Source organism: Dromiciops gliroides, chromosome 4, assembly GCF_019393635.1.
Source record: "Dromiciops gliroides isolate mDroGli1 chromosome 4, mDroGli1.pri, whole genome shotgun sequence".
In the NCBI taxonomy this organism is placed as follows: domain Eukaryota; kingdom Metazoa; phylum Chordata; class Mammalia; order Microbiotheria; family Microbiotheriidae; genus Dromiciops; species Dromiciops gliroides.
In genome coordinates this window covers 227913765-227935819 of record NC_057864.1, presented here as the reverse complement: position 1 = coordinate 227935819, position 22055 = coordinate 227913765, and the positions used below count along the sequence as shown (strand labels likewise).

Sequence of the window (22055 nt, the reverse complement as noted above, 5' to 3'; positions counted from 1 at the left end):
ATTCAAACTCCAAATGGAAGCTGTTTAAATAGATCACTAGACTGGAAGGCATATCTTTCCCGAAGGATTTGTATCTAATAGCCAGTTATCTGTTTTTATATATTTTCCTATAAAATGTAGATGTATGTGTTAGTAAATAATTCAGAAAGCATGCGCTATATATGTAGGTCACAGTTTTATGGCACTTTAAGGTTTTCAAAATACTTTTCTCATAACTAATAACAGATATGGATATTAGAAGTATTATTATCTCTATTTTATGAATGAGGAAAACTAGTAAGTGGAAACTAGGATTCAAACACGGGTCTCTATCCTCTAAATCATGTTATAAGAGAAATATCTCCTTTCTGAGTTCATGTGGTAGGTAGGTAACTGCTGCTGACATTTTATGTACCACAACACAGAAATTATAGACGTAAGAAAAACCTAGGCATTATTATTATGGTCAAGCAGAGATTTAGATTCCAGACACAAAAATAAATCTGAATGAAAATTTGGATTTGAATAAGTCCTATTATAGACAAAATTATGTCAGACTGACAGAGAAATCATTATTTTGCTTATTGCAATCTTGTATATCCCTCTTAGGCTTTAAAAGTTAAAGGAAAGAAAGATTCGTAATCATGCATTCGTAACCAATGTCATAAAAGCTGAACAAACTTAAATAGTTATGATCTCATGCATAAACAAACTTTGTTAAACAGACTGTAGGTAAATTAAATCAGGTTACAGATTAAACTATATTTAGAGGGTGCACAAATAAGTTGATTGAGTGGGGAGATTTATATGTTGCCAAGGAGTTGGGGACAGTTGGGGTTCTTCCTCTGGTTTCTTATCTAAGGAACATTTAAGGCCTTTGAATAAGATTTTGGGGCAGCTAGATGGCACAGTGGATAGAGCACCAGCCCTGGAGTCCGGAGGACCTGGGTTCGAATCCAGCCTCAAACACTTAACACTTACCAGCTGTGTGACCCTGGACAAGTCACTTAGCCCCAATTGCCTCACTTAAAATTAAAAAAAAAAGATTTCACATCCCATGGAACAGGTTTTAGTTAATATTAACAGAAGACAGGCTTTTAAGTAATGAAAAGTTTCAGGAAGAAGGGCCCTGAGCCCCAAATAATAAAAATAAAAGGAAACAAAAAATTAAAAATTCCCATTACAACTATCTAAATTATTTTTAGTACTATATAGTGAGACCAATATGGACAGCTAGGTGGTGGAGTGCTGGGCCTGGAATCAGGAAGGCTCATGACTTCTTGAGCTCAAATCTGGCCTTAGACACTAGCTGTGTGACCATGGGCATATTACTTAACCCTGGTTGCCTCAGTTTCCTCATCTATAAAATGAACTGGGGGAGGAAATGGCAAACCACTCCAGTATCTTTGCCAAGAAAACCCCAAATGGGGTCACAAAGGATCTGGCACAACTGAACACCACCACACCACCAACAACAACCATGAGATATAGTGGAAAGAGTATGATATTGTGGAAAGATTCAGGAGACCCACTTCTTACCTCTTCTACTAGCTAGTTGTATAACCTTGGGCTAAGTCATTTAATTTTTTTGAGTTTCTGTTTTCTTGTCTGTAAAATGAATGGGTTGGATTAGGAGATGCCTAAAGTACATCCTAGCTCTACAATTCTAGTTTTTTTCTCTGCATTTTCTTATTACTTTTTTTTGTGGGGCAATGAGGGTTAAGTGCCCAGGGTCACACAGCTAGTAAGTGTCAAGTGTCTGAGATCAGATTTGAACTCAGGTCCTCCTGAATCCAGGGCTGGTGCTCTATCCACTGCACCACCTACCTGCTCCCTATTACTTTCATTAAATGCCAAGTATTAGCAGGACAATTAAAGAAAATAATTCATCCTTCTCTTATTTTTTGCCTAAAAAATTTGAGTTATTTGATTATACTGATATTAACTCTATTCGTTTCCCCAAGTTAATATAGATATCAAGACATAAAGTCCATTGTGACAACTCAGAAAAATTATACAAAAATCTTTCCTCAGATAAAAGAGAAAGATAGGGAGTCAGAAGAAAATGAAAATCAATTTGTTTCCATTTTGCCTTTTCCTCCTCATCTTTTTAGAAATGGACTCCCCCCCACCCCCCAGGCAACAATGTTCTAATGTATCCCTAAGCTAAAGAGTAAGATATGTTCTTTTGATTTTGGTGCCTTAATTTGTTTTGCCTGTAAAATATCAGTCTTTTATTGATATTTCATTTTAGTAGGAATGTGCAATTGACTTTCATTCTTGGAATGAATGAAAAAGTATTTATTAAATGCTTGTTATGTACATAGCACTGTACTAAGCACAATTCTATTCTACAATTAGAAAAGCAAGACAATCCCTGCTCTGAAGGAGATAACACATACATGTTTTAACTGCGAGTCAGTTGTAAAGATCTCATGGTCCTTAAGGTACAGCAGTAAAGCAGATGGTAACAGATGATTTTAAATGTCACTTCCCTTCATAAAAATCATATTCATTTTTAGTGGTAAACCATTTAACAATGCCAAGGACTTAGTGACAATTATTTTCTTTTTTGGATCTTCAGTTATTATAGTTTGCAGCATCTCTGAAATAGTTGCCAAACCATAGCTCTTTTAGGAGATGGGGTGTTTATTTCCTAGGATGGTGGCTCATGGTCTGAAGGGCATTGATATTCCCAAGACTCCTGGCTTCAGAATTCTGGATTATCTCCATTTGGGTCTATGGGGAAGTAGTGATCAATTGGCAAAGGGTGACTTTTTTGGGACATGTCTCATATCTCAGACTTCCTTGTTATTTCAGATAGTCTGACTTTCTTGTCTTGTGGGTTGAAGAAACCTATATGTATTTAGGAAATACCTCCCAGGATAATCACCTTGTCTCTAGTTATAACTCTACTCTTTCATTTGTACCATGTGGCCTCTAGTCCTAATATAACATCTACTTCTGATATACCTGCTCATTCCTTACCCAGAAGTTCCCTATCCTAATGAAGTCACAGGTCAAATTCCTATTCTTTATATACTTGTGTACTTGTACTTGTCCCTCTGGGGCCACTGCAGACTGATCTAATAATTTTAGTATTGTGGTTTATCTGCCTTTTTTTGGATCAAGGCAAAAACTTTTTCTTGAACAATAATAAATATTAAATGAGATAATATTTGTAAGTGTATCACTTTGTATCTCTAACATCTAACACAGTACTTGCCACAGAGGAGGCATTTAATAAATCCTTCCTTCCTTCAATATGGAACAAAGTGTTAGGGAAATTAATATTTTCTTGGATAGTTCAGTTTGACAACCTTCATTTTTGATTGTATTCCTTTGAACTCTTCTGGAAACACATTCCATAAGCCAGTGAATTATCACTTCCATTCTATCTCTTGGTGAGATCACTCATTTATCAACTCCTCCCAAATATTCTGAATTTAAGGAATTAATTGAATTGGGCTTGGGAGATGCTCAGCACCCATTTCTCTACAGCCTCATTTTTTCTTTGATCTTTAAAATAAAAGGAAATCCAAGCCATTCCAATAAGTATTCATTAAATACCTACTATGTGCTGATACAAAGATAAAAATGAAATAATCTTTATTTTGAAGAATGTTACATTTGAGGAGGGGGAAGAGAAAGGAACCAATATGGAAACAGCTAAACATGTGAACAGGAAAGAAGAAAAAATATCATCAGATATTAGAGATTATCTTCCCAGGGAAGATGCAGTGTTTGCTCTGGTGCATTTAATGGTTTCCAAATGAGATTTGGCTTTGAGATAAAGAGTTGGGTTGGGTGAACTAAGGGGAAGGAGCAGAGGCAAGAGGGAAAGAACCTTAGAGGAGCAAAGATTTTCTCAAATATAAAATTCATATATTAGAATATACTGCCACTTGATACCATAATTTCCTGGTGAGCTGCTTGCATTTAGAATTTAGGGCAATTTAGATATTACAAAAGCTTAGTTTGTTTTTGCTTTTGATAATGGCCAAGGATCTGGGAGTATACCCAGGTCTCCTATTAAGGCATAGGTTGAATGTCATTGGCTTAAAAGCTGAAAGGTACATTAAGAGATCATTTATTCTAGGGGTTCTTAAAGTCAGGGTCTATGGATAGATTTCAGGGGGACCATGAATTGAATGGGAAAGTACATTTTTATTTCAAAAGAATTTATTTCCTTTACAATCTTACATTTTTTATTTTATGCATTTAAAGCCATAATTCTGAGAAGGGACCAAAATAGTTAAGTTTATGAGGTCAAATTTGAACCCAGGTCTAATTAAAAGTCCAGCATTCCATTATTCTTTACTTTTTCAAAGATGTAATCTGACATCTACATTGTAAGGATTCTGCATCCTGTTGTAACATTTTCCTTGAAAGATAATACACAAATAATTAGACCACCCTGGACTCTTAAGTTTCTCCTCTCTGGTCTTCTTGTCTTTGACATCAAGTATTACAACTAGCGAACATTTATTGATTAATTAGGATCAGCTATAAAGAGCTTCTATATATTACTTCTGTTCTATGGAAATTTATACTCCCTTTGGGAAAAACAAACATTTGAATAACAATACAAAGTAACTCAGGCTAAATGACAAAAGGTAATTGGTGCTGGGGCACTCAGAAAAGTTAGATGGCCTAGAGCAAAGCTTCTTAAACTGTGGGTTGTGACCCCTATTTTATATCCCTAAATACCCAGGGTTATGAAAAAATTTCTCATGTGCAAAGGGGTCATGAGTGGAAAAAGTTTAAGAAGCCCTGTCCTGGAGAAGTGGAACTTGAGGTGGGCCTTGTTTGTAGGACTCCTAATGTAAGAGATGTGGATGATTCTTTTGCAGGACGAGGGGACATTATGAATAAAGTCATAGTCTAGTATATATTAAAATATACAGTTCAGTTTGAATATAGCTGAGGCTACTTTCAGTATAGTTCAGGAGTCCTACCAATTAATTATGTATTTCAAAGGAAAAAGCAAACCATTTCCCTTTCCAATCAAAAGCTGAAGAAAGAGATGAAAATGTTTGTTTCAGTGGAAAGAAAGGTCTTTGTCCTTGGTATCAAACTTCTGATGATAGGGATTTCAAGCATTATGGGAGAAATATCTTGTTTATGAGTTTGTGTGGTAGATAACTGCCACTAAATAAATCTACCACAACACAAATCAGAGGTTAAAAACCTAACTTTTATTTTTAAAAAATGCTTAGACATAAGTTCAGGATGTAGAAAGGTAACTGAGCAAATTTAAGTTTCTGACTAGTGTTTATAGAGAAAAAACATTACAATATGGCCTCTTAAAGGTCCCACAGGTCTAGTTAAACAGATTCATTATCTCACGCTTCCTTCAATTAGGGTGAACAAAATAAGTTAGAACAAATTAGTAAACAGATTAGGTTACAGATTTAAACACTGAGTTTGTAAAATTCTACATTTATAGAACTATAAGGCTACATTTTAAAGAAATCACAATGGGTTAACTAAGAGAAGATTTACATGTCACAAAGATAGCAAAAAGCTTGGTGTCAGGGAAATTCTTCCACAAATAAAATCTGTTTGGGAGGTTTTAAAGATGTTTGTATTCCTTTCTTCCTCTCCTCGGCTTTATTATCTCAGGAATGTAAAAAATCTTTTCTTAGTACTATCATGCCATAGGTCAGGGTTTTTTGTTTTTGTTTTTAGCCAGATGAGGTTAATATTAGCAGAAAACAGGTTTCGGTTAACCAAAATATTCCAGGAGAAATAGCATGATAAAATTGAATAAAAGAAAAATGAAAGGTCCCTTTTATGGGGGAAATCAATGTGGGTTTGGGGTAGGGGTCCTTAGGAATTCCTCTTTAAAGAATTATACCCTCTTTCACACAAATCCAATTACAGTAAAATAATAGTTTATTTAGGTGCTAGGGAAAGGAAACCAAGAGAGAAGTTCTTGGACTTTTTCTCATGGGGAGAAGGCATGGCACAGAGGCGTGGCTCTCTGAGATACCTATCTCACTGTGGAGGAGACATGCAGATCCTGTTATAGAGGACTGATGGGGTGATCATCTGACTATGGAAAGTTCCCTTATTGGGGATGGGGGTGGGGGGAGCAGTCTAGTGAGGGGCAGTTGTTCTGTCTCCTCTAGCCAGTTTGGCAGCAGCCATTCCTAATAGCCACCCCTCAAGGGGTGGGGGAGAGTAGAATGAGGGTGGTGGTCCTGGAGCTAACTCAGTCCTATTTGGTGCTGCTTATCTCTTTAGGTGTATCTGTCCTTTGGTTTAGTTTAAGGAGAAGGTTCTTTGATTTACCCCAGAAAACTTCTGACCTACCCCGGGCCCATAACAGTCCCCATCAACAAATTATTTGTGAGTGATGAGAGAGAAGAGGGAGGTGACATAGTAGACTTAGATTAGAGGAAGTAAGAAATATTTAGGGAAAGGTAGGCTGTTTTTCCTCCCTCTCTTTCTCAATCTTTTCCCTATATATACATATGTATAGAGCTTAGCCCTGCTCACACAGCATACTTCCTTCTGACCTCAAAGAGACCTAAAGTATGAACCTGAGGAAACTCATTTTTCTTCTGGTCAATCGCTGAGGCTGTTGGTTTTCTTCTAAAGCTTCAATGCTTTGGGGAATGATAAGGCACTGTATTCTGAGACTTTCCTGCTTGGCCAGCTAGACATAAACATATACTCTGATGGCATATAGAGTCTTTGACAAAGTTCTCTGGATATAATGGCAGAAAAAAAGTTACTTAATTCATTGCCTTTGAATTTCATTAGCACATAATAACCTCAGTATGGCCATCAGCTTCAATTAAAAAGCTTCTATGATTAGTTTTCTTTTTATCCTCATAGCCCAATGGAATTAAGTTTATTTCAGTTTTTAAGAACATTTATTACATGTCTACCATTTGAAAGGAAAAGCATTAGACATAGTTCAAAAAAAGAAGTGGTGAATTTTATAACTATTTACCCTCTTTCAAATAGCATCTACCCTCTCAACAAGTGACTAATTAGCCCTAAGCATAAGATAGGATTGGATAAGAATTTCCTGTTCACAAATGTAAGAATAATAAAGCTTGAGATATCTTTGTGAGTCATTAGCCCCAGTGGGGAGGAAAGCTCACCTCTACTTGCTACATTTATCTCTGAACCCTTCTGAATTTATTGAATTTATTGGGTTTCAACAAATACTTTCTACATTGAATTTGTAGGAGGGTGATTTACTCAGCTATGTGAGCTAGGTTATTTCCCAGAAATTAGGTTGAGGTTGGATAGTAAACTCCCCTTTTTATGGGAAAAAAATCGGAGTCCTCAGGAGTAGGGATTACCTTTCCTTTTGGTGTATTTACATGTTTACCTTTCTCTTCAAAAGTCTCTTTATCTTATAACAGGCTGAACTTCAGCAGGCCCAGCTGGACTTGGATATGAAAATCAAAGCAACTGAAAATGCCATTGCCAGTCTACAAGCTAACAACAAATCCATTTTGGTAAGAATGGTTCAGGTGGGCTTGGGTGACACCACTGGATGGCCAGACTTCTTAAAAGAAGTCCCAGTCATATGAACTCTCAAACAACAACAATAGATCACCTTCTTGGGGATCTTGGGAAAGTCTCTAATGGGAAATTTCCATATCCAAGAAAGATTCTCTCATTATTCTTAGTATTTCAGGATAATTGACATTAGCACCAAGCAGTTGAGTAGAGCAGTAGTCTCCAAATTGAAAGCCAGGATTCCCTACAGGGCTATTTAATGACCCCCCAAGGGAGCTCTGGCCTGACTCTAAGGAGTGTATGATCAGATAATCATATTGTGTGAATCAATTAATCAACCAAAAAATGTTGCAAAAAGTGTTTATTATTATCTTACCATAAGCCAAACATTGCTAGGATTTAAAATGTTACAAAGAATGAAATAATCCTTAGGTTTCAGGAGTTTATATTGTAATCATGGAAATAACAAGGTGACATATAGATAGATAGATAGAAAGAGAAATAGATAGAGAAATTTATCTATGTATCTATGAATCTATCTATCCATTTACTGAATAAATTTAAAAGGATAGGAATTAGATCTGTAACTTTATTAAAAGAAGGAAATCCAGGGTGAGGAAAGTCCCTCTATCAATGCAAACTAGAACATTAATTGATTTGTCCAGGATTATACAGTCAGCATGGGTCAGGCAGGACTGAATTCAAGTCTTTTTAGTTTCATGGCTGACTCTCCATTCATTACTCCAAACAAATAAAACAAAGTCATTCAGGAGTGAGGGCACTAGCAGCAGGGAATATCAAGAAATGCTTCATGTAGAAGATGGTGCTTGAAAGCATCTTTTTTTTTTTTTTAAGATTAACCATCTCTTTTACTTTTTCTTTAATGTCAGTCTTCATTATTTATATAAAAAGCCAAAGTATTCCAGCATATTCCAGTGATAACTTTAAAAACTAGGTACATTTTCTTAACATTGGTTCCTTTAAAAGTGTTATGATAGTGGACTTTGAAATTAAGACTATCTCAAAGGTCTCAGTTTGACTTAGTTAAGGAGCAATATGTTCAGAATAGCATTCACCTCTCTACCTGATCTTTCCCTCTCTCTTTCACTATCCCCCCAAGCCAACCTGTCCCTGTTACCTTTATCTTTGCTTCACAAAGCAAACTAGAAATAGCCCATTAGCAGTCAAAACAGGCAGATTTGAAATATCTGAGACAGCCTTCAGCATTACAACCCAAGCTAGCTCACTCATGGAATTACCTTGAGACAAAGCCAACTGGCATTATGGAAAGGACAATGTTCTGATGGAGAATAAATTGGCTTAGGGAAGTGTGGTTGTTTTTCATGAGTCAGCCTAAACAAATGGAAGGGAGCCTGTTGATAGTGGCTGACAAGACTCATTCTCTGGCTAAGTGAAATGACTCCATAGGCACATACTCAAACACTGCAAGCAGCAGCATGTTACATTTTTAAAAAATGATTGTACACACTCCTTGAGGTAAAATTGGAAAGACCTTGTGTACATTCTCCCATCAAGGTTTTAAGACTGTAAAATGGGGGCAGCTAGATGGCGCAGTGGATAGAGCACCGGCCCTGGAGTCAGGAGTACCTGAGTTCAAATCCGACCTCAGACACTTAACACTTACTAGCTGTGTGACCCTGGGCAAGTCACTTAACCCCAATTGCCTCACTAAAAAAAAAAAAAAAAGACTGTAAAATGGGAGCTATATATATATATATATATACGTATATATATAATATTATTGGTAAACTTTTAAAAAAGCAACAGATCTTCCCCTTCCCCCCTTGGTCTTTAATACAATTCAGACAAGGCACTATGTAAGTATAATGCCGTGAAGAAAGAGTGGAGGGATTTCAGGTTTTGCCCAGGTATGATCGGCAGAAAAGGTTGTGGACAAGAAAAGAAACAAACAAAACCAAACCCCAAACCTCAGAATAGCACATACTTTGTTTAGGAAGTTTGAGGGTAGCAGTTTATTTGTAAGCTCTCAAAGCCTTTATGGACAAGGAGAGAGAAGAAATGAAATGCAAGATTATGCAGGTACATACCATTATTTTCTGGCCTTTTTATGTTGGGTCTTCCAAGTTGGTTTGTTGTTTTTTTTTCCCCATTATATTTGTATAGTTTGGCTAATTAACCAGGAATTTAGTTTTATATTTAACTAAGTAACAACAATTATACAATTAACAATTTTTCCTTCAGTGATATTTTTCTTGTCTTTGTTCCTTTTTTTTTTTAATACTTTCAATATTTTTGACTGTCATGTTAAGGAATTTGTCTAAAGTTTGGTCAGTGTGGTGATATGTAGCTCCCCCCCCCCATCATCATTTCCTCTCACCCCAGCCCTGGAAAAAACCCAAAACAAATACTTCAAACAATACACTAGAAGTGTAGCTTTTTACCCTCTACTAGTTATTGTGAGATTTCTGTGTAAAGTCAATAAACACATTTGTAAACACTGTTTGCAGAAAGAGAATTGTGGCATTGTAGTGCAGGTTGGTCATTCTGCAATCTGTTGTAAACATTATGTAATATAATAAAGGTGATATTTCAATGAAACATCACCCCCCTCTGTCCTTTGCCCTTCAAAACTAACAAACTGGGAAAATCCCCATCTACTTCCTTTCCTCCCCAGACCCTCTTTGTCACCAGGAAATAAGGCCTCAAGATTTATGGAAGAGTTCATCAACAGAGTTTCTGGACTAGCATTAGTCTACATACCAATAATTTATGTTAAAAAAGCAGATTGGGATGGAAAGCGCTTTTATAATGCAATATTGCTGTCAAAGGCAAGTTTTGTTGTTTTTTGTTGACAGGCATGTCCTGAAATAAATATCAATTAAATGTGAAAAAGCTTATTAAATTATTTATACCCGCAGCTAGGTGGCACAGTGGATAAAGCACCGGCCCTGGATTCAGGAGTACCTGAGTTCAAATCTGGCCTCAGACACTTAACACTTACTAGCTGTGTGACCCTGGGCAAGTCACTTAACCCCCATTGCCCTGCAAAAAACAAAAAGAAAGAAAGAAAGAAAAAAAATTTAGGGGGCAGCTAGGTGGCACAGTGGATAGAGTACTGGCCCTGGAGTCAGGAGTACCTGAGTTCAAATCCGGCCTCAGACACTTAACACTTACTAGCTGTGTGACCCTGGGCAAGTCACTTAACCCCAATTGCCTCACTAAAAAAAAAAAAATTATTTATACCTTTCAACTTAGCAACACTAAATAATACTAATATCTATACTCCAAAAAGGTAAAAGAAGAACACTCATATGTACAAAATATTTATAGCAGCTTTTTTTGTGGTTACAAAGAATTGGAAGCTCAAGGGGTGCCCATCAATTGGGGAATGGCCAAAAAAGTTATGGTATATGAATGTAATAGAATACTATTTTGTGGTAATAAATGATGAAGATGATGATTTTAAAGTGTTATGATGAATATACAAACCACCTGGATTTGATGGAGCTGCCTCATTATCCAAAAGAATTTTATGAAACCTTGGATTGCCCTCCAATTAAACTCTGAACTGAACCCATGCAATATACAAGTGGATGTCAGGCAAACCCCAGAGTTATTTGGGTGTTACATATCCTTTGTCTCTCCAAATGTCTCAGAAATTTATAGCTATTCCTGTCTGCTGACTTCTTTTCCTAGGACAATTGGTAGATTTTATGGCTCTCTAATGAATACCTTGATCTGATGGATCCCTCCTTGTAAAAATATCTGGGTATCCTTGATGTGACAACCTCTTTTTTGAATCTTAGACTATTATCATATTGTTTGTTCTCAAGTTTGAACTATCAAACTGATTTGTATTTCATATACTCTTGTTATGCTGTTTGCTTTTAAGTTGAACTGTGAAACTGATTTGTATCATGCTAATGGAACTGATAATACCCTGTATAGGAAAACCAAAAGTTAATCAATGTGGATCTGATTTATTTACTAATAGAGACCTAAACTAAGCTCTGTAACCTGTGAGTAGAGAAAGTTTATATACCTTCACAAAAAAAGAAGTCTTCAAACTCTTTCTTTACAAGGAGTCTCCTCATGTACATGCCTGCTTGTTCTTGGGACAAATAAACTGGTACTATGTTTTCCTTTCTGTCTCTGATCTGTTTTTTTTTTCTATAGGAGAAGGTTATGAAAATGACCTCTCTGACCTCTTTTCTGTAGGAGACAGGTATGAAAATAATTTGCTTACAAGAGAAACCTAGCAAGACTTGTATGAAATAATGCCAAGTGAAGTGATGAGAATCAGGTGAACAATTTATACAGAAACAATTTTCTTTAGTCACAAAATTATTTTATTTTCTAGTTACATGTAGAGATAGTTTTCAAAATTTGTTTTTGTAAGATTTCTAGTTCCAAATTTTTCTCCCTCCCTTCCTTCCACCCTCCCCAAGACAGCAAGCAATCTGATGTTATATATGTAAAATCAGATTAAACATATTTCTGCATTATTCATGTTGTGAAAGAAGAATAAGAACAAAAGGGAAAACCCTCAAAAAAGAAAAAAACAAAACCAAAGTAGAAATAGTATGGTTCAATCTGCATCTAGATTCCATATTTCTTTTTTCTGGACATGTAGGGCATTTTCCATCATGAGTCCTTTGGAATTATCTTGGACCATTGTATTGCTGAGAAGAGTTTAAGTCTATCACAGTTGATCTTCACATAATGTTGTTGATACTATGTACAATGTTCTCCTGGTTCTGCTCATCTCACTCAGCATCAGTTAATGTAAGTCCTTCCATGTTTCTCTGAAAACACCTATTCATTGCAGAAACATTATTGTAAAGATGAACAACTCTGAAAGACTTTAGAACTCTGAACAAAGCTATGATTCCAGAGAACTATTTTGATGAAACATACAATACCTCCTGAATAAGAGGTGATGGATTCAGAATGCAGATTGAGACATTTTTTTTTTTTTTGGCGGGGCAATGGGGCTTAAGTGACTTGCCCAGGGTCACCTAGTGTCAAGTGTCTGAGGCCAGATTTGAACTCAGGTCCTCCTGAATCCAGGGCCGGTGCTTTATCCACTGTGCCACCTAGCTGCCCCAAGACAATTTTTTTTAGTGTGGCCAATTAGAGAATTTGTTTTGTTTGACTGTAAGTGTTTGTACCAAGAGTTTTATTTTTCTTTCTTTCACAATGGCAGGGAGGGGAGATAGGGAAGGTAGATTTCCATTTGAAGTGTAATTTAAAAAAGAAAAACAATGAAAAAAATTGACAAATATATGTTTAACAGTATATGGAACATCTTGTTCCTGTAAGTTTACTACAGAGGTAGATACTACCAAGACTAGGGAAATGTGTTTTATCATTTGTTCTTTTGTACTGAGGTTAATTATTGCAATTAGTCTGAATTTGTCTGCTTTTTAGTTTTGTTTTCATTGTGTTCCTTATTTCTGCAAATTATATTCTACAATAGTTCATATCTTCCCATGTTTCTCTGAATTCCTTGGACTCAATATTTTTTTATGTTCAAAATAGGAATTTATTTTGCTTGACACTGTGTGTGTGTGTATTTGCATTCATAATATTCATAAACCTGCACCAAAATTCTTTCCTATTGTCTCATCATGGATTGATGATACTCTCTCTCTCTCTCTTTTTTTTTTTTTAGTGAGGCAATTGGGGTTAAGTGACTTGCCCAGGGTCACAAAGCTAGTAAGTGTTAAGTAAGTGTCTGAGGCCAGATTTGAACTCAGGTACTCCTGCCTCCAGGGCCGGTGCTTTATCCACTGTGCCACCTAGCTGCCGATGATACTCTTCTTAAAGGCTACACCAATGGAGCAAAAGCTCTTGGAACTTCTTTATCTATTTTTATTTATTCATTCATCCTATGTTTTGACTTCTAAATTCTATCCCTTTCTCATTCCTTCCCTTCATACCCTCCCCACCTTCCCAAGGTTTCAAGCAGTCAGTATAGGTTATACATGTACAATTATTTAAAACATTAGTCATATTAGTCATTTTACATAAAAAGACTCAAGTAAAAAAAGAAGAGAAAGCACAAAATAGCATGCTTCAGTCTGTGTTCAGTCAATATCAGTTCTTTCTCTGGAGGTGGATAGGAAGCTTCATCATTAGTCCTTTTAGATTGTCTTGGATCATTGCATTGTTGAGAGTAGTTAAGTCATACACAATTGCTCATAGAGCAATAATGCTATCACTGTGCACAATGTTCTCCTGGTTCTGCTCACTTCACTATACATCAGTTCATATGAGTCTTTACAGGTTTTTCTGAAATCATCATGCTTGTCATTTCTTATAGCACAATAATATTCCATTACAATCATATACCACAGCTTGTTCAGTCATTCTTCAATTGATGGACATTCCTTTAATTTCTAATTCTTAGCCACTACAAAGAGTTGCTATAAATATTTTTTATACAATTTTTTTCCTTTTCTCTTTTTCACAATTACTATTGTTAACTGTTTCCCTCTATCCTATTCCCTTCCGCATGATATTTACTCTATTATCTATCTTCTTTCACCCTATCCCTCCTCAAAAGGGATTTACTTTTGACTGCCTCCTCCCCCAATCTGCCTTCCCTTCTTTTACCCCTCCCTCCTTATCCCCTTCCACTCCTATTTTCCTGCAGGGTTACTCCACCCAATTGAGTGTTTATATTATTCCCTCATTGAGCCAATTCTGATGAGATTAAGGTCTTTGAGCCTATTCTGATGAGTGTAAGGCTCATTTACTGCCCTGTTCCTTCCCTGTCTCTCCCTCTACTCCATAAGCCCTTTCCTGTTTCTTTTATGTGGGATTTCATCCCATTCTATCTCTCCCCTTCCCTCTCCCCCAGTGCATTCCTCTCACCCCTAAATTTTACCCTAAAGATGTAATTATGGAGGAGCAGCTAGGTGGCGCAGTGGATAGAGCACTGGCCCTAGAGTCAGGAGTACCTGGGTTCAAATCCAGCCTCAGACACTTAACACTTACTAGCTGTGTGACCCTGGGCAAGTCACTTAACCCCAATTGCCTCACTAAAAAAAAAAAAAAAGATGTAATTATGGGGCAGCTAGGTGACACAGTGGACAAAGCACCCACCCTAGACTCAGGAGGACTCGAGCCCAAATCCAGCCTCAGACACAAGACACTCGCCCACTGCTTGTCCCCAGGAATATCACCCAACTCCAACCACCCCACAAAAAAAAGGTAAACAAAAAATAAATACTTTACAGATATCATACCTTCATAATCAATTCCCACCTGTGCCCTCTGTCTAAATTTATTTCTATCGTCTGCCCTAATACTGAGAAATTTCTTATGACTTAGACATATTATCTTCCCATGAAGAAATGTAAACAATTTAACCTTTTAACATCCCTCTTAATTTCTTTTTCCTATTTACCTTTTTATGTTTCTCTAAGATCTTGTATTTGAAAGTCAAATTTTCTATTCAGTTTAGGTCTTTCATCACAAATACCTGAAAGTCCTCTTTTCATTGAAGTCCCATTTTTACCCCTGAAAAATTATACACAGTTTTGCTGGATAGGTGATTTTTGGTAGTAATCCCAATTCCTTTGCCCTCTGATCCATGCTCCATTCCATGCTCTCTGATCCTTTAATGCAGAAGCTGCTGGATCTTGTGTTATACTGACTGTGTCTCCACAGAACTTGAATTGTTTCTTTTTGGCAGTTTGCACTATTTTCTCTTTAACCTGGGAGCTCTGTAATTTGGCTATAATAGTGTGAGAACCAGGGCACCCTGCTGAGAAAGACATTGTGAGATGACCTTTTCTAAAGGTCATCTTGGCGTCTGGAAGCTGCTTAGTGTCTGGAAGTTACTTCTATTCATAGAACCACCTGTAAGTCATATCAATCAATGGACCAGCCAATTAGCTTGGAGTTGTGTGTGGAGACTGCCCTGCTTCCTGTTCCACAGGAACCGGCTGGCTCTCACTCTCTTGGATAGCTAGATGAAGGCAGCTTTCTCTCTCTCTTTGCTAACCCCTAATATACATTTGGTTTTTTGGGTGGCAGTGGGGCAGTGAGGGTTAAGTGACTTGCCCGGGGTCACATAGCTAGTAAGTGTCAAGTGTCTGAGGCCAGATTTGAACTCAGGTCCTCCTGAATCCAGAGCCAGTGCTCTGCACTGGCTACTGCACCACCTAGCTGCCCCTACCCCCAAATACTTTAATAAATGCTCAAAAGCCTAAACTGTTGCTGAATTTATAAGTAAACCTTAGCTACTTCTCCTCCCCCCCCCACGGGGGGCAGGTAAGGACACACATTAGATTTTTTTAAAATTTTTGTGGGGTACTGGGGGTTAAGTGACTTGCCCGGGGTCACATAGCTAGTAAGTGTCAAGTGTCTGAGGCCAGATTTGAACTCAGGTCCTCCTGAATCCAGAGCCAGTGCTCTGCACTGGCTACTGAACCACCTAGCTGCCCCTACCCCCAAATACTTTAATAAATGCTCAAAAACCTAAACTGTTGCTGAATTTATAAGTAAACCTTAGCTACTTCTCCTCCCCCCCCCCCACGGGGGGCAGGTAAGGACACACATTAGATTTTTTAAAAATTTTTGTGGGGTACTGGGGGTTAAGTGACTTGCCCAGGGTCACACAGCTAGTAAGTGCCAAGTGTCTGAGGTCAGATTTGAACTCAGGTCCTCCTGAATCCAGGGCCAGTGATTTATCCATTGTGTCACCTGGCTGCCCCCACACATTAGATTTTAAATATCACTGGTGTATTCTTTCAATTTCTATTTTACCTTCTGCTTCTAGAATAACAGGGCAGTTTCCCCTGACAATTTCCTGGAAGACAATATCTAAGCTCTTTCCTTGATCATGGTTTTCAGGTAGTCCAATGATTTTCAGATTATCTCTCCTGGATCTATTGTCCAAGTCAGTTGTTTTTCCAAGGAGATATTTCACATTGTCCTCTATTTTTTTATTCATTTGGATTTGTTTTATTATGTCTTGATTTGTCATAAAGACATTAGCTTCTGTTTTCTCAATCCTAATTTTTAAGCCATGATTCTCTTCAGAGAAGTTTTGTACCTCCTTTTCCAGTTGGCCAATTTGGCTTTTCAAGCTTTTGACTTTTTTCTTCATGACCCTCCTGCATCACTCTCATTTCTCTTTCCATTTTTTCTTCTACCTCTCTTACTTTATCTTCAAAGTCCTTTTTGAGCACCTCCGTGGTTTGAGACCAATTCATATTTTTCTTGGAAGCTTTGGATATAGGAGCCCTGATGTTGCTATCCTCTTCTGAGAATGCACCTTGATCTTCCTTGTCACTAAAGAAACTTTCTATGATCCTAACCTTTCTCTCTATGCTCATCTTGCCTGTCTTTTACTTGACTTTTAACTCCTTAAAGTGAAGCACTGTTTCCAGACTGCACTGTCCCAAGCTTCAGGGGGTCCCAGGTGGTATGATTTAAGGAGGGGCAGGTTCTCCATTCACCAGGCCAACTTGCTAATTAACCAGCCAGTAAATGTATGTATTCTGTGGTTGTTAGCTCTGATGAACCCGTGCCCCTCCCCCACCTGTGCCACCACTACTCAAGCCTAGTTCCTGGTTGCCAGCAGGGGTGAAAAACCCAAGTTTTGCTTCAGCACCAACATTAGGCCCCTGTAATCTCCTCCCTGTCAGCTGCTCAGCTCTCTCACCAGACTGTGAGTTTATTTCCAGATGACACTGGCACTGTAGCTGATTCAGAGGCTCCAGGGGTCTCTTTCCCTGGCTCAGCCTACCTGGGTCTGGATCTGTGTCAGTGTGACTGTGGGGTTGGGCTCCACTCCTGCCCAGGTCTAGCAGCTCCCTCCTGCCGACCTTCTAAGCTGTCTTTGGCTGGAAAAGGATCTATCTCAGTCTGTTCTTTTGTGGGTTCTCCTGGTCCAGGAATGGCATTATTTGGAGGTTTGGTTTTTTTTTTGAGCGATCGTATTGTGAATTCCAAGAGCTTATTGCCTTTCCTCCGCCATCTTGACTCTGCCCTGGAAAAAGCGGATTCAATATTTTTAATTGTACAATAATATTCCATCCCAATTTGTTCCCCTATGAGGAACACCTCCCCCATTTTTTGATGCCTTTGTAAAAGACTGCTTTGAATATTTTGATCTAACAATAAGGAACTGATGTTGAGCCCAATGCATTGGGGATCTGTACCTCTTTTTGACCCCTATAGGCCCTCTTTCAACTCTGGATCTTGGCATTTTGTCAATAAAAGGTTTTGTTCTGGGGAATCTGCTCTCTAATGAGGACAATAGGCCTCCTTTTCTCACATTCCTTTTTTTTCTTTTTGCGGGATAGTGGGGGTTAAGTGACTTGCCCAGGGTCACACAGCTAGTAAGTGTCAAGTGTCTGATGTCGGATTTGAACTCAGGCCCTCCTGAATCCAAGGCCAGTGGTTTACCCACTGCACCACATAGCTGCTCTTTCTCACATTTTTATGACAGTCATTTCCAATTCTGTATGCATCTACCCTAAGAATGATGTCTGATTACATACTCAGGAAGGAAAACATAAAGCAGAAAAGGTAGCCAGGGGACTAGGCATAAGGCATTATTTGTTTGATCACATTTTCTATATGAGAGAGATAGTGGATTTGGAGGAAGATCACAGCTTATCCCTCCATGCTACAAATAGGAAAATAGGGAATAGAATAGGAAAGATTAGGGACCTGGAAGGAATCACACAGAACCTTGAGATATGAATGGGGGGGTGGGGTAAGTAGGAACATAGAGAATGCCAGACCTTTGTTTGTTTTAAAGGGAATGAGTATAAATAGTGTGTAGCTGATAAAGATTAAACTACATAGACTATTGGGTAACTAGGTGGTACAGTGGATAGAGAGCCAGGCCTGGAGTCAGGAAGACTAATCTTACTGAGTCCAAATCTGGCCTCACACTTACTAGTTATGTGACCCTGGGCAAGTCACTTAACCCTGTTTGCCTGAGTTTCTCATATGTAAAATGAGTTGGAAAAGGAAATAACAAACCACTCCAGTATCTTTGCCAAGAAAATCCCAAATGGGGTCATGAAGAGTCAGATACACCTGAAAAACAACCGAACAACAAAAATTTATTATCACTTAAGGAATAGAGAAAACTAGAAAGTTGCTTTGACTGTATAAAGCTAATTCTAATTACAGTCATTCATGATACTTGCTGATCATTTATTTCTTATTATAGTCTAAACAATACCTTTTCTGTGGGGGCAAGGGGAAATGGATTGTCAGGGAAACACTGATTCCACCAGTGAGAGTTCTCTGGTACAAAAAATCTCTATTCACATATGTAGGCAACTCCTCTCTAATTTGTAGTCTTAGAGTTGCCTAAAGCAGTGAAAGCTTAAGTGTCTAACTCATAGTCACCTAGTATGTGTCAATAGCTAGATTTAAGCCTATGTCTTTGTTAAAAGTGTTATTGAAGACAATACTAAACTCTGTTCATCTTTTAGTCAGTCAATAATTAATTAAATGCCTCTTTATGTGCCAGACATTGTGCTAAGCACCAGAGATACAAAAAGAGGCAAAAGACAGTCCCTGCCCTCAAGTTGCTCACAATATAATGGGGATGATAAGCAAACAAATATTTAGGAACAAGCTATATACAGGATGAAAAGGGAATAATTAGCAGAGGGAATTAGGAGCTGAGAAAGACTTCCTAATTTTGTTCTTGTCTGCTTATATTGCACACAGCATGGTTTTCTGCTCATGAAATATGGCTACCTTCTCATACTTTATTAAAAAAGATATTGTGCTATAACTTTAACATTTTTTCTTTTTTCTTTTAATTTTTGCAATTATCAATAAATATTAACACCTACAAATTAGAAGAGAAAACAAGTAAAAATGTGAATTTGTTATAGTTTGTTTTAAAAGCATATATTAAATTTAGTAAGGTGGTAACAAAAATACTGAGGAAAATTAATGTTGGATTGTATTATTTATTACCAATTTTTCTATGTCAATCCATCCATTTCCTCAGATTCCAACCTCTGAAGGTCAGACGATTTTCCTCAAGGGCATAACAGAATACAGTGATTTCTCCCAACCTCCAAGGCTCCTTAACTAGCTTGGGCAGAGACCTTGCTTTCGTTTACTTCTTAAACAGGAACCAGTTTGAAATCCTTCCTTTTTTCTAACCTACCCCCTAACTACTCCCTCCCCACCCCACTCCCCAATGATGAAGTAATAGAGAGTAGCTGAGAACTATTAACCTACTTCCTCATTAAAATGTCTGTCAATCAGGGCTGCCTTATGTTTGCCAAGGGAGGCCCAAATGATGTATTGTCAAGTCAATCAGAAGGAAGGCATAGCTAGGTATAAAAGACACTGCCTTCTTGGGGCTGGTACATCTTTGGCTCAGATGCAGACTGGCCATGAGACTCCTTTGTTACCAGGCTGCATGCCTTTGGTAATAAAGGATGTCTTACTTGGAGAATTGCCTCAGTCTACCCTTTGTTAAATTTTGGCTGTTTTAATACCTTATTTATGTCCCTATCTGAAATTCTTTTTGTTTTCTTCTGTTTATTTAAGAAAATGCTTTATTGATGACACTCTCTTTTTGTATATCTAACACTTCCCAAAGGCACATAAGAATGAATTTTTATCAAAAGCCAATTTATCAATGAATGAGAAATATAATGATTATCCATGTACTGTAGTGGTTTACATGAGTAATGTGGTCTGAGGGTTCCTTGTTCACGGATGAACACACTTAACTTACACTAGTCAGTTCTGCTTTTCCTGAGACTGGTATTAATTCCATCTGTATTCCAGAAGGAAAAGCTGTAGGTTAATTAGTCATCAGTTTTGAATTGAGGCATTTTTGGTGCTGACCTTAGTTTAATTCCATAGTAACTGGATTGATTTATTTATTCATTTCCTTGTTTCCCAGTGACAGATTGTGTGAATTATATACTAGATCCTCCACAGACTTTATTTTTTGCCACTCAAATTCAGTCTTTCAGGAACTAGGTCCTTCCTACTCTATCCTGCCCCCTCTCCTTCAACAACGTCTCTCAAATCTGGGTTATCAAGCTTCCTTAATCACAATAGAAATAGAAGCACATTCATCTGGGCCTCCCTGCTCACTGGTTGTTATTTGTTGTTATTGTTCATTCTTTGTTCTCGAAGAGGAACGGTGATATCACCAGGGTCATGTCTTGACTTGAACATGAATTGAATTTAAGTGAGGCAGAGCTGCCCAAAGTCATCAGCCTCTCTCTGTCCTCCAGAATCACAGAAGTCCAGTGGCAAGATGAGTCACTGCTACTGATCTGTATAGAAATACTTAAATGCATTAGGAAATCTCAATTTTTACAGAGACTCTGCAATGAATACTTGCATAATTGAAAGTCCTTTTGTTTTGAACAAAAATAATTTTTGATTGTATTTTTTGTGTGAATTTGCAGTTTTATAAATCAAATTTTCTTAAAAGGAATACTTAAAATGGTTACTTCATTCTGTTTTCTCCAGGTATTAGTCTCTGAGGTAAAAGCTGTGGCAGAAAAGCAATTTGGGGAGCTCCATGCAGCAGTCAGGAAGGCCCAAGAAGATGTATTTCTATTTCTGGAAGAGAAAGAACAGGTTGCCCTGAGTCAGGCCAGTGGCATCAAGAAACATCTGGAAAATAAGTATGCAGAATTAGAAAACAACAGGCATGTGCTGGAAAGGATGACCAACATCACCAGTGATATCCTTTTCTTGCAGGTATGGTAGTGTGGAGGAGATAAAAGGATGGGCAAGTTATTAACGTGGCTTCTCAATGGGCATTGTAAAAACTATATTTAAAACTCTGCTTTGTTGTTATTGCTTCTATTGAGATAATTATATGATTTCTATTGGTTTTGTTATTGATATGGCCAATTATTCAAATAGTTTTCCTAATATTGGTTTTGTTGTTGTTGTTGTTGTTTGTTTGTTTATTTTGTGAGGCAATTAGGGTTAAGTGACTTGCCCAGGGTCACACAGCTAGTAAGTGTTAAGTGTCTGAGGTCGGATTTGAACTCAGGTACTCCTGAATCCAGGGCCAGTGCTCTATCCACTGTGCCATCTAGCTGCCCCCTAGTTTTCCTAATATTGAACCCACCCTGCATACCTGGTATAAGTATCACCTGATCATAGTATATAATCCTTGTATTGCTGCTGTAAACTCCTTGCTTAGTATTTTATTTAAATTTTTTGCATCAATATTCATTAGGGAAATTGGACTATAGTTTTCTTTGTTTTGGCTCTTCCTGGTTTAGGTATAAGCACCATATTTGTGTCATAAAAGGAATTTGGTAGAACTCCTTTGCTTATTTTTCCAAATAGTTTGTATATTATTAGAATTAATTGTTCTTTAAATATTTGGTAAAAATTACTTGTGAATCTACCTGGCCCTAAGGATTTTTTTCTTAGGGATTTCTTTGATGACTTATTTAGTTTCTTTTTCTAATATAGGGTTATTTAAATGTTCCATTTCCTCTTCTGTTAATGTGGGCAATTTATATTTTTGAAAATATTTACTCATTTCATTTAGATTGGTATAATTAGGCAAAATAGCTCCTAAAATTGTTTTAATTTCCTCTCTTTTGTTGGCAAATTCAGCC

At 37.5% G+C, this 22055-nt stretch overlaps 2 protein-coding genes across 2 annotated transcripts in view; both read left to right on the top strand.

Annotated features, from left to right (window-relative positions):
- LOC122752702 (zinc finger protein 850-like) overlaps positions 1 to 22055 on the top strand; it is a 1092329-nt gene that overhangs the window by 328816 nt on the left and 741458 nt on the right.
- Positions 1 to 22055, top strand: part of TRIM16 (tripartite motif containing 16) — a 40434-nt gene that overhangs the window by 897 nt on the left and 17482 nt on the right. The window contains exons 2-3 of the mRNA XM_043999592.1: positions 7365 to 7460; positions 20941 to 21174. Coding sequence (XP_043855527.1) covers positions 7365 to 7460; positions 20941 to 21174 — 330 coding nt within the window. The remainder of the gene's footprint in view (positions 1 to 7364; positions 7461 to 20940; positions 21175 to 22055) is intronic.